Below are 14,442 nucleotides of genomic sequence, written 5' to 3'. Positions count from 1 at the left end.
CGGATGTTTGAGGTCCATACCGTTAATGAAGAGGAAGGGGGAGCATCGGGTCCAGAACAGGGGGGGGGGAGGGGTAGGGTAAGATGTGGAAGAGGAGGAAGAGGTAGGGAGAGCTGTTGAAGGTGTGTCAGAGATTTCAGAGATTTCAGAATAGCTTGGAGAAAGGGAAGAATGGGGCGGACAAGAGGTTTGATGGAGATTGGGTGAGGCACAGTGAGGTGTTATTTGAGGAGGGGGAAGAGCGAGGCAGAAGGTTGGGGGAGATGAAGGTGAAAGTTGGAAGGGGGAAGAAGCAGGGAGGATACTTTGAGGAGGAGGGGTGAGAGGGGAGTCTAGGAGGGGAGGAGCGAGGGAGAGTCTCGGAGGGGAGGGGTGTGGGGGGAGTTTAGGAGGGAGGGGAGGGAAATGGGCAAGGGGGGAGATTTGAAAGGGATGGGTGATGGGAAGGATTTGGAGGGAAGGGGTGAGATTGGATTTTGAAAAGTGTACGATTCATGGGAAACGAACATTTTTTGCAAAATGAGTTTGAGACCTTCGAGTCAAAAATACGTTTGAGGACACTGGAGGAGGGATGGAGTTCTGGATAGTTTAGGGAATGTAGAAAGGAGGAACTGTAAGAGATGGTATTATATATATTTTTTGGAATGAATAGATTTGGTGAGCAAGACGAAAGCATCCTTTTGTAGGAAAATAAGAAAAGGGTTTTAATAATATATAGTTGTCCAGGGGAGAGATTATACATTTCTAACCACGTGATTGTGAACGAAGAACGAACGAACAAATATGAACAACAAATAAACGAATAAGACCTGGGAAGGAAATATTTTTTTGGTTTTTTTTTTTTTTGAGTAGAGATATTAAACAAGGAGGTATGGGGTGAACGACTGGGACGAAACAGAGAACGAAAATAAAATAATTGCAGCGCATTCGACGAATCGCTGAGAGAAAAACAAAACCACAAGGTCGGAGACGGTACGGTAGACTAAGCCTACGAGTACTAGGCCGCAGAATACTCGATACGCATTAACCGACGATTGTGTATACATGTACGAAAAATTAGCACCGAAAATTTTCCAAAAGATACGCTTTAGGTACATACACCGAAAGATAGATACAGTCTCGACAAAAACACAATTGAGAAGGATCACTTGGCTTCGAAAGCGTGAGCGCATGGAACAGCTTCGAAAAGACGTGACCTCGCCGAGGATCGAGATCGAGGATGTGATCTTAAGGTGACTGATTGCTGTATTTACATGATGTTTCAAGCTCTGGTACTTTGTGTGTGTGTTGTGCAATGTTTGAAGATTACCTTGATGATATTGCCCCCTTCTGTCTTTGAATTTCAAATTTTAGCTAAAATGTAACACTTGTGTACCCATGATCTGAGCCGTACACACACGTACACACACACGTACACACATATATATATATATATATATATATATCAATATATATATTGTTGCGGATATGAGGATTGTATGTTTTTGATTGTGTTGTATTGTGGTAAATTGCTGTGTAACATTGTTGATTATGGCCCCTCCTGCCTCCAGAGTTGTGTAAAGGTAAAAAGGGCGTCCCGGTAGTCAATTCCATGAAACACCACATTGAAGGACACGATAAAACCCTTGTTCAGTAGTTTATATCCTTATTATGTGTTTTAGGGTAAGGCCTTGTCTTCCATTAAACTGATACTCCATTGTACCAAGTGAAAAAGATAGATTCCCTTCATTCCCATTCCCAAAAACCTCCATTTCCCCTTTCGTCGATTGGCAATTACATCCCCTCCAAAGCCGCCATTGACCACGAGGCAGGGTTGGGGAAGAAAGGCGGGTCCCCACCTCGTCATAGAGGGGAGGAGTGAGTCAGCCCCACTCAACCAACCACGAACAAGGGGTTGGACTTGGAGAGGGTGTGGAAAGAAACATCAAGGAGGTTCGCGAAGGTTGAGGGGCAGGGCCTATATAACCCGCGGCGGGACGTTCCCCAAGGGGAGTTGCAAAAAGGTCCAAGGCTCAGCTGAGCTGCGTGGTGAGATGAGCTTTTACAAAAAGGAGAGGAGCTTTTACGAGAGATGAGCTGAGATCTGAGATGAGCTATGACAAGAGCTGAGTTGTGAGGTCCAAAAGCAGAGGTCATCCAGGGAAGCGCAACAGCCTGCTATTCGTCACCTTGCTCGCCAACGGCAGCGTCTACAGCAGCAACAAGACTCGACAGCCATTTGGGGCCTGGACGGCAGTTTGGAGCAGGGCCGCGAAGGGACGGCGGCTGCCGAACGCGCCGATCGTGCTGCCAGCTCCGGACCCATTGGACTTTCCTCTCTTTCCAGCCATTCCTGCCTGCAAGTTCCCCATTTGCGTACGTGAGTTTGTTTTGTTTGTTCTGTCCTGGGTAGGTAACTAAGTCCGTATAAGCTAGTAATTTGCACTGTGTTACCTGCTTTTTCAAGTCCCCTGTAAATAACCGTGACTGCTCTTTTTGCTTATGTGTGTGTAGATAATAAACCCCGTTACTCTTCTGTACGTCTTCTTCTTCCTCTTTGCATTCGTCGTCTTAGTCTTTTCCATATTGAGTAGCTGTGGCGCGATACGGCCAACGTCTGGGTGAATCGGGTGAGTCGGGGAAAACCTGTTCGGCCGCGGTACCTCCGCTCGGTAAATAACATCTAATCCGCGGACCGTAACAATATATATATATATATATGAATATATGAATACATACATACATACATACATACATACATACACACACACATATATATATATATATATATATATATATATATGTGTGTGTGTGTGTGTGTGTGTGTGTGTGTGTGTGTGTGTGTGTGTGTGTGTGTGTGTGTGTGTGTGTGTGTGTGTGTGTGTGTGTGTGTGTGTGTGTGTGTGTGTGTGTGTGTGTGTGTGTGTGTGTGTGTGTGTGTGTGTGTGTGTGTGTGTGTGTGTGTGTGTGTGTGTGTGTGTGTGTGTGTGTGTGTGTGTGTGTGTGTGTGTGTGTGTGTGTGTGTGTGTGTGTGTGTGTGTGTGTGTGTGTGTGTGTGTGTGTGTGTGTGTGTGTGTGTGTGTGTGTGTGTGTGTGTGTGTGTGTGTGTGTGTGTGTGTGTGTGTGTGTGTGTGTGTGTGTGTGTGTGTGTGTGTGTGTGTGTGTGTGTGTGTGTGTGTGTGTGTGTGTGTGTGTGTGTGTGTGTGTGTGTGTGTGTGTGTGTGTGTGTGTGTGTGTGTGTGTGTGTGTGTGTGTGTGTGAATTGAACATCAAAAGACTCATCACCTTCCTTTTTTGAAATGTGCAGTTTTACAAACACGTTTCTTCATTATTGTAATGGCTGATTATGCAACGGGAACTTCACTCCATTCACCGAGTTGATAAACAATGGCATGCTTGAGTGGTTCTGTATAGGGGTCTTTCCCTTGAAATAATGACCCTCATCATAAAATCCTTCAGTTCTCATGGTTAGACATTCATTTACTGCTGTCTATAGTCACTTGAGAAGCTTCTGACAGGGAAAACGACAAGAAAATTCAGATGCCACGCCTGACATCTGAAGAACGTTTAAGGGCAATTGGGATGCTTGAGGCTGGTTAAGCCAGCGAACAATTGCCCAACGTCTTGGTTGCTCACAGCCTGCAATTTCCAACCTGACCAGGCGTTACGGTGAAACTGGAGCTGTGAATCATGGTCCACGAAGAAGAAGACCACGGGTAACCACCCCAAACCAAGACCGCTGGATTGTGCTGCAGCATCTTCGTGATCATTTCCATCCTGCGGCGCAAACAGCTGCAGTGACAAAATGTCGCCACAACAACCGCATCAGTGTCTCTACTGTGTGGAGGCGCTTGAGAAGTCGGGGCCTGGTGGCAAGACGTCCTTGCAGAGGTCCAGTGTTGAACGCAGTGCATCGGCGGAACAGACGAAGATGGTGTCTGCAGCATCGCCGCTGGACACAGCAACAGTGGAGTGCAGTCTTGTTCAGCGATGTCAAGATTTTGCCTCCATGCTGCTGATGGGCGTCAACGGGGATGGCGCAGAGGTGGGGAAAGGTATGCATCATGCTGTATTCGCTAGATCAATCGTTGGGGAGGACCCAGTGTAATGGTATGGACCGGCAATTTCCACCCATTTCAGGACACCTCTGGTTGTCATCAAAGGCAATCTCACTAGTCAGAGTTATGTCAAAAGTTTTGAGACCTCATCTGCTGCCATTTCTCCAGGCTCATCCTGACATCGCAGTTTTCCAGCAGGACAACACTCAACCCCATGCTGCTCACCTGACTACCAACTTCCTCCAGAAACAGGGTGTTGAAGTGATGCCTTGGATGCCTTATTCCCCTGACCTCAATCCCATTGAGCATTTGTGGGATGAGCTTGGTCGACAGCTTGCATCGAGGAGATCAACGGCTGCCAATCGGCAAATGCTCATTCAAGGATTGCAGGAGTGTGACAGACTTCCCCAGGACCGCTTCAGACGCCTGGTACAGAGCATGCGTCAGAGGTGTACAGCCTACATCACAGCTCAGGGAGGACACACACAATATTGAGGAATGCTGTCATTCTGTCCTTGACTGTTAGGAGTGTTGTGTCCATTCCTGTGTCATTTTGTTTTGATTGTATTCAGGTGCGTGCCTTTGTGTTGGTGTTGTGGCTTTTGTTGCACCACCCCTTGTGATGCTCATGCTTTTTGTTTTTTGTAATTGAGGCAACCTCTTGTAAATTGACATGTGTTTAGTAAAGATAGCTGAACTTTACCTGTGTTCAAATATTTTTCATTTTTGCATGGAGGATTTGAATGAGTGTCCTTCTCAAGATTTGATGTTTATTTTGATGTTGAGTATTTATTTATATTTATATACAGGGGGCTGCAAAAGTAGGTATACAGTAAGGATTATACCAGTATTACCAGTATTATAATAGTGGTGCTAGGATTCATTTAATACTAGAATTCATTTAATTCATTAAAATCATTATTACCATTTTTAATATTTTTATTTTCGTAATTTTTTCTATAATACATCTATTATTTGCAGGTGAAGTGGAAATTGATAAATTTCTTGACTACTTGACAAAGAATTTCCCAACAGGTGGATTGGACGTCGGGGAGCCGTTGACTGGCCACCACGTTCGCCGGATCTCACCCCTATGGACTTCTTTTTCTGGGGATGTGTAAAAGCCAGGGTTTTCGCACGCAAGCCACGTTCTGTTGATGCCATGATTCAGTTCATACGGGAGGCTTGCCAGGAAATTGATGCTGATAAAGACCTTTGTGCCAGAGTGTGCATGGGTGTCCACACTCGACTAGTGGAGTGTGTGAATGCCGGGGGCAAACAGTTTGAACATTTGAGGGATTAATATGTTTATTATTGATATGTTATTATTGATATGCTTGTATAAATCAATAAAATACGTTTTGTGTGCACGTTTTGTTTTTCATTACTGTATACCTACTTTTGCAGCCCCGTATATATATATATATATATATATATATATATATATATATATATATATATATATATATATATATATATATATATATATATATATATATACATACAGTATATATATATATATATATATATATATATATATATATATATATAATACAGTATATATATATATATATATATATATATATATATATATATATATATATATATATATATATATATATATATATATATATATATACAGTATATATATATATATATATATATATATACAGTATATATATATATATATATATATATATATACAGTATATATATATATATATATATATATATATATATATATATATATATATTAGGGTGGGCTTCAAAAAATCAAAATGCAGATTTTCTCCGGGACATGGCCTATTTTTGTTCCTTTTGGTGTCAAAGGAAACCACACCAAATTTGAATGGAATCCAATAATATTTAGGGGTGCCACATCAGTGATGAATTTTCCCCCATGCAAAAATAGGAATTCCCATTTTTTGGGCTGTATATACACAAAATAAATACATAATTATATATATACATTAAATATAATATTAAAAATAAATATATAGTAAATATACATGAAATAATAAATATACATAAATACACATTATACATTATATATATACAATATATTATACATACAGTTTTGAGACTTCCTATGATCACTATCTGGGCAATTTTCATGCATGTTTTGTACAGGTTCCCGGGGTCAGGGGTACGCTTTTTTAGTGTGTAATATGTAGGCCTAACTTATTGACTGTGGCTCTTTTGTAGAGAGTGACCCTGTGGAGTAAGAATTAACAGGATTTTACTCACATTCTTGCTTATTTTGCAGATATGGCATGTGCTAGTACCAGTGTTTCATTGAAAACTCGGGCTCAGGATAATGTGTATCTCATTGGGTCCACTTCTGGAGATGCCATCAAAGGTGCCAAGCTCCCGACTGTGCATCAATCTCTTGTCCTGTTTTTCCATCACCTGAAGAAGGAGAATCGCACTGCCCGGGAGAGTGCAACCCTCACCATTGAAGAGGTTGTGAAGTTCTGGGAAAAAGCTCACCTACCTACAACGACGAAGCAGCACTGCATCCATCGTTTGGAGAGGCTATATGAAGAATGGAGGAGCCTCCAAAAAGGTGCAAAGCGGGGTGGTGCGACCCAAGAGAAAAAGGAAGCATCCTTCAAGGCCTCCTTGGAGAAGACGTTTGATCTTAGGCATGCAGATTCGGAGGCCATAATCACCAACCCCGAGGACAGGAAGTTTCTTCACGATCAATTCTCAGAGAGGAAGGCTTCAATGGGATCTGTAGACACTGTGTTGGAAGCAAAAACGTTCTTGTGTGTTTGAAAGATCAGCAGCCACGAGATGATTATCGTGAACTCCTAGAACTGACTGTCATCTACATGGGAGGAATCCCACCTCGTGGAATCCGGATCATGGCTCCAGGAGCAATGCACAGAGCCAGATGGATGGCAAAAGCACTATATTCACTACAGGTGTTCATGTTTCGGTCAGAGTTCCACTTGACACTTCGAGAGGCGAGAGAACTCCGAGCCTTCAACATTTTTGTCTGCCTTGTGTATGTACAGGCTTGGTTTCGGGCTCCACAAGCTATTGAGGCTCCCCTGAATGACATTAACCTCTTCAAGAAGTTGGAAAAGTTTGAACAAATCAATCGGAAGATGGCTCAGGCAGCCTTGAAGGCACTTGGCCGCCACACGTGGTACATGAGCCCAGTACTAGTGGCATTTGCATTCTTTGACACCAGAATTGACAAAGAAAGCAAGATAAATATGATTGAAGCATTGAAAAATGACGGTGAAAACCCCTCTCCAAAGAGACCAGCTATCAAACGAGGAACCGCCCTGTCAATCGCTGGCCTCATAACAAAACACACCAAGCATTTCTTCAGCATCCTAGGGACCCCAACTGATTGGATGGATAAGGAGCCTGGTTCATGGGAGCAAGAAACCAGCTTTCAGGAAGCAAAGAAAGCCGCCAGTGGCTTAGTCGTGGTGAACGACAGGGCAGAAAGGGGTGTCGCATTGATACAAGACTACAATAAGCTCCTTACAAAAGGATGAAGAGCAAAAGCAAGCTCTGCTCCAAGTTGTTGCTGCTCACAGGAAGATGTACCCCGATGCCAAGAAGGCAACAGTGGTGAAACAGGCCCAGAAATAGGAGTTACATTTCTCATTATATTTGGGTTTTTTAATATTATGTGATATGGTGTCTCTTCATTTTATGAACTGAACATTTGGATTGTTATCATTGAATTTGAGTTTTCATAGCAATATAGTGCTATTTGTGCAGCTATTGTAACTTGTGTTTGCTAGAATACAAAGAAAGTGAGTGGAGGGTGGATTTTCATAAAACAAACTTCTGGTTTTGCTTTTGATCCATATATAGAAAAGTTTTGTAGACACCTTTAGATTGAAGGCTGATGTGGCACCCCTAAATAAAATCAGATTGCTTTCATATTTGGTGTCTTTTCATTTTGGAACAAAAGGAACAACATAAAGCCATGTCCCAGTAAATATTTTTAAAAAATTATTTTGAGCACCACCCTAATATATATATATATATATATATATATATATATATATATATATATATATATATATATATATATATATATATATATATATATATATATATATATATATATATATATATATATACAGTATATATATATATATACATATATATATATATATATATATATATATATATATATATATATATATATATATATATATATATATACAGTATATATATATATATATATATATATATATATATATATATATATATATATATACAGTATATATATATATATATATATATATATATATATATATATATATATATATATATATATATATATATATATATATATATATATATATATATATATATATATATATATATATATTGTTGTGGATATGAGAATGTTGTTTTTTTTATTGTTTGTAGTGAATAGTTGTAAAATGTCACCCTCCTTCCTGCAATTGTTGTTGTATAAAGATCAAAGGGCGTTTCCGTAGTTAATTCCATAAAGCATACACGAAGGACACCATATATCCCTGTTCAGTAGTTATATCCTTATTATGTGTATTCGTGTAAGGCTGTGTCTTCCATTAATTAAATACTCCATTGCACTGCATTAAATAAGAGTAGATCCCCTTTCCCTTCACATTCCCTTTCCAACAAATTGCCAACTGTTCCCTCCGCGACTCCATTCGCCATGTGCTCCGGCTCGGAGAATAAGGGCGGGTCTCCACCTCCCATAGAGGGGAGGAGGGAGCCAGCCCCGAACAACCAACCAAGCACGAGGGGTTTGGTTTGAGAGGGCGGAGGAAGAGCGATCGGGGAGGTTCGAAAAGGTTCAAGGGTGGGGCTATATATAACCCATGGGAAACGCCCCCACCTCAGATGAGTTCGGAGAAGTGCGAGAGAAGCGCGGGGAAGCCTTGACAGAAGTGCGAAACAAGAAGCGCGGGGAAGCCTTTGACAGAAGTGCGAAGTAAGAAGTGCAACGAAAGAGTTGCGCCCCACCAGTAGTTTTGGCTCCACCAGGCCGCTTCGAACCCGTTACCCCGCGGTGCATCGGTGGCCGTCGAGGTCCAGCCCGACGTCCCGTGCGGAATCAAGCCCGAACCATCTGCCCCAGCTGAACCTTCCCATTCCCTCATCCAGCATTCATTCCTGCCATTCTATCCTTCTTGTGTACGTGAGTTTGTTTTGTTTGTCTTGTCCCTGGGTTAAGTTAAGCCTGTTTAGTTAAGCTAGTATTTTCACTGTGTCTCTGATTTCTTCTGTAAATTGTTTTATTATCCTTCCTTCTCCTTGGTTTTTTTGGTCCTGTAAATAGCAAATAAATTATATTCGTATTCCCTATTTCTCCTTCTTCTTCTTCACATCCGTGTCGCCTTAGTCTTTTCCCCATTGAATATTATCTGTGGCGCGATTCGGCCAACGTTCAGGAATCGGGTTAGTCGGGGTAACTGTTCGGGCGCGGCGGCCATCCGCTCGGCAAATAACATCCTAGCCGTGTCCGTAACAATATATATATACTGTATATATATATATATATATATATATATATATATATACTGTATATATATATATATATATATATATATATATATATATATATATATATACTGTATATATATACTGTATATATATATATATATATATATATATATATATATATATATATATATATATATATATATATATATATATATATATATATATATATATATATATATATATATATATATATATATACACATACAGTGATCCCTCGTTTATCGCGGGGGTTACGTTCCAGAACCCCCCGCGATAGACAAAAATCCGCGAAGTAGCGACCATATTTTTATTTTATTATTTATATATATTTTAAAGCTTTATGACCCTCCCCACACTCTTATTAACCTTTCCCATACTCTTATAAACACTTCCTATACTCTTAAACACTTTTTACACTCTTAAACATACGTAATTTTAACAACATAAAATTATAATGGGTACTCACCATTGAAGATACTGTAGCTACCCATGGGTCCCCCAAGCAAGACCAGCATCAGAATCTCCTTGCTCCAGCCGGTGACGTCACCGGCGGGGATCCCCGGCGCCAGAGTGGCTGGTCACGTGACCACCAAAGCGTGTCGCGCGTGCGGGTATAATCAGCTACACCTGTTGATCACGGGACCACCGAAGCACGCCACGCTTGAGAGGCGTGGCTTTCGGTTCTGGTTGTGCTTTATAATGCAGCCCGATAAACGGGCTTTTCAGTGTTCCCGAGTTGGTTTTGAGAATAAATATCTTCTCGGACGAGTTTGTGGCTTGCCCGTCATTTCGTCCGTATCAAGCAAGAGCCACGGCTCTTCAATACTACAACTTGCGTGATGAAGATGATGATGAATTAGCTGTGCAGTACTGATGACTATGAAGGTGATGACGATGATGAATGTACTGCACAGCCAGAAAGAGCATCACAGTTACCCATTACGTGGGTAACTAGCGCAAGTGGAAGCTGCCGCATCTGCGTTTTCCATACGCACGACTTTGTCTCTTTGTCTACTCTTCTACTGTACACTATGCACAGTATTTTATTTCTTGTAATATGTTTTAATTACTGTATTTTTCTTATTTTTTTACGTTTTTAAATTTTTTAGGCTAGAAAATGCTTATTTTACCACAAAAATATTTAAAATAATAGTATATAAAAATACATTTATACCGCAAAATCCCGCGATATAGCGAAAAATCCGCGATATAATTTTACATATACTAGCGAGAAAAACCCGCGATGTACCGAAGCCGCGAAAAGTGAACCGCGATATAGCGAGGATGACTGTATATATATATATATATATATATATATATATCTATATATATATATATATATATATATATATATATATATATATATATATATATATACAGTCATCCCTCGCTATATCGCGGTTCACTTTTTGCGGCTTCGGTACATCGCGGGTTTTTCTCGCTAGTATATGTAAAATTATATCGCCGATTTTTCACTATATCGCGGGATTTTGCGGTATAAATGTATTTTTATATACTATTATTTTAAATATTTTTGTGGTAAAATAAGCATTTTCTAGCCTAAAAAATAAAAAAACGTAAAGAAATAAGAAAAATACAGTATTTAAAACATATTACAAGAAATAAAATACTGTACATACTACATAGTGTACAGTAGAAGGGTAGACAAAGAGTCGTGCGTATGGAAAACGCAGATGCGGCAGCTTGCGCTAGTTACCCACGTAATGGGTAACTGTAATGCTCTTTCTGGCTGTGCAGTACATTCATCATCGTCATCATCGTCATCACCTTCATCGTCATCAGTACTGCACAGCTAATTCATCATCATCTTCATCACGCAAGTTGTAGTATTGAAGAGCCGGGGCTCTTGCTTGATACGAACGAAATGACGGGCAAGACACAAACTCGTCCGAGAAGATATTTATTCTCAAAACCAACTCGGGAACACTGAAAAGCCCGTTTATCGGGCTGCATTATAAAGCACAACCAGAAACCGAAAGCCACGCCTCTCAAGCGTGGCGTGCTTCGGTGGTCACGTGATCAACAGGTGTAGCGGATTATACCCGCACGCGCAGCACGCTTTAGCGGTCACGTGACCAGCCACTCTCGCGCCGGGGATCCCCGCCGGTGACGTCACCGGCTGGAGCAAGGAGATTCTGATGCTGGTCTTGCTTGGGGAACCCATGGGTAGCTACAGTATCTTCAATGGTGAGTACCCATTAGAATTTTATATGTTGTTAAAATTACGTATGTTTAAGAGTGTAAAAAGTGTTTAAGAGTATAGGAAGTGTTTATAAGAGTATGGGAAAGGTTAATAAGAGTGTGGGGAGGGTCATAAAGCTTTAAAATATATATAAATAATAAAATAAAAATATGGTCGCTACTTCGCGGATTTTCGTCTATCGCGGGGGGTTCTGGAACGTAACCCCCGCGATAAACGAGGGATCACTGTATATATATATATATATATATATATATATATATATATATATATATATACACAGTGAAACCTTGACTTACGAGTTTAATTCGTTCTGTGACCGAGCTCGTAACTCAATTTGCTCATTTCTCAAATTAAATTTCCCCATTAAAATGAATTGAAATGCTATTAATCCGTTCCAGCCCCCCAAAAACCACACCAATTTTTTTTGAAATATACAGTATATATAAAAATATCTCGCGCTTTATATTTCACCTATATGCAGCATACAAGTTGGCAGGATGGCCTGGACTGGAGGTACGCACACTTGACTCGAAACTGTCCAGCCTGGGTTTGAATCCCAACCCAGCTATAACCTGTCATGTCGGTGTTTCACAGGCAGGGTGATTCATCAATGTGTGTACCGCTAAACCGGGCGCCCCGTTTGCGTCCCATTAGTTGTTGGATGTGAAGTATCTCACCGTGTCTTCCACAAAGAGAAGGCGAGCTATCGCCGGCACTCTGAACAGGTTGTGGCCTGGCATGCTCTTCTCCTCTGCCGTTATATACGTCCTCCTCGGCATATTTTTCCAGAAGAGCCCTGTCTCATCACAGTTGAAGATTTGCTGGGGGATGTATCCTTCGGCTTCTATCAGTTCGGCAAAAGTTATAATAAAATCTTCAGCTGCCTTCACATCCGAGCTTGCTGCCTCACCATGCCTGACGACGGAGTGAATGCCGGTCCTCTTCTTAAAATTATCAAGCCATCCCCGACTGGCTTTGAATGACTCTTCCGATGCCTCGTCCGTTGATGTTCCCGCCGTCTGCTGCACCAAATCCCCGTAAATGTCTCGGGCCTTCTCACACATGATGCTCTCGGTCACGGTATCTCCTGCGAGCTGCTTCTCCGTCAACCACACAAAACAACTTCTCCATCTCTTCATGGACAGAGGTCCGGAGCTTTGAAATAATCGTAACGCCCTTGGCTGGCGTTATAGCCTTTATCGACTCCTTCTGCTTCAAAATCATACATATCGTAGAAGTACTACGATCGTACTGCCTCGCCAAGTCGACAACACGCACACCTCACTCATGTTTTTCGACGATTGCGTGTTTTATATCCAAGCACATCATCCTCTTCTTCTTCTCAGCATTGCCCTTGGCACTCAATTTCTTAGGACCCATGGTTAAAACTAAGAAATTTTCCAAAATAACCAAAATGCGAAAACAAAGCAGCAGCGATATACGGCAGAGATGCTTGCACGGCAAGATAACCACGTGACCTGAACGCTCGTTGGGCCACCTAGTGGCGGGTGGCGTAAGCTCGTAACTCAGATCTCGGCTCGCATCACAAAGCAAAAAACCGCCCAAGCGACGGCTCGTATCTCGGAAAACTCGTAAGTTGGTGCACTCGTAAGTCAAGGTTTCACTATATATATATATATATATATATGTTTCACTATATATATATGCATATATATATATATACAGTGAAACCTTGAAATATATATATATATATATATATATATATACATATATATATATATATATATATATATATATATATATATATATATATATATATATATATATATATATATATATATATATATTCTTTATAATCCCTTCCTGATTTCTGAGGTCAGAATCTTTCTTTCAGAGACAATCAATTAATCAATCGTATCATATTATTATTATTCTTTCCATTCTTTTTACATTTTGATCCACATACCCAAGCTTCGTTTCTATACATCAATGCCTGTCTGAGATGGGTTTTGTAAACTCTCAACTTTTACAGATAATGGAATGTTCCTGTGCTTTACGATATATTTTCCGTTATGTTATTTAAAACCTTCACACATCATTCCCCATGTTGGTAAATGGTATAATTGATCCTCATGGAAGATTAAACACACACTTCAATGCTTAACATGAGAAAAAACCCTTCAAATGACTGTCACTTTCAGTTCTTCCTCAAAGTAAAATTTGAACCGAAAGGCAGATCACTTAATTCTGGGGCACCTTTGGAATGGTTGAAATAGCTGCTAATGCATATGATTTGACATGATTAATGGATATCATTGAGGCTATTATTTGGAATCGTTTAAAGTATGATGCCCGAATAGGTGAGATGGCTTCTGAGCGCCCTTTAAATACTTCACCAATTGCTTTCTAAAGGTCACATTTACAAGGTCAATGTGGAGCACTTACTGAAAGTTTTCACCGAGAGCGCACAGGCAGTCAATGAGCTGGGGTATCTCGTAATCAACCACCATTTTTAGTTGTCCATCGCCCACACCATCACGGTATACGACAATGCGTGAAGGTAGCTTCTGGTTCACAGAGCTCCATTTCTTCACTGCGGCTGTATGGGACATCCAGGAAGGACAAGTATGATTAGTGTTGGAGATAAGGTTTGATAAGGTTGAGATGGTTTGGTCATGTGTTAAGGAAGGATGAAAGTGACTGGTTGAGAAGA

The 14,442-nt window shown here is 40.6% G+C and overlaps 1 protein-coding gene across 1 annotated transcript in view; it reads right to left on the bottom strand.

Annotated features, from left to right (window-relative positions):
• Positions 1-14,442, bottom strand: part of PIWIL1 (piwi like RNA-mediated gene silencing 1) — a gene marked incomplete at its 5' end in the record, with an annotated part of 210,131 nt that overhangs the window by 25,136 nt on the left and 170,553 nt on the right. The window contains one exon of the mRNA XM_068134816.2: positions 14,175-14,328. Within this exon, the coding sequence (XP_067990917.2) occupies positions 14,175-14,328 (154 nt within the window). The remainder of the gene's footprint in view (positions 1-14,174; positions 14,329-14,442) is intronic.

This window comes from Myxine glutinosa, chromosome 13, assembly GCF_964187855.1.
Source record: "Myxine glutinosa chromosome 13, kmMyxGlut1.1, whole genome shotgun sequence".
In the NCBI taxonomy this organism is placed as follows: domain Eukaryota; kingdom Metazoa; phylum Chordata; class Myxini; order Myxiniformes; family Myxinidae; genus Myxine; species Myxine glutinosa.
Note: the sequence above shows the minus strand (reverse complement) of the source record. Positions and strands in the feature narration are given on the sequence as shown.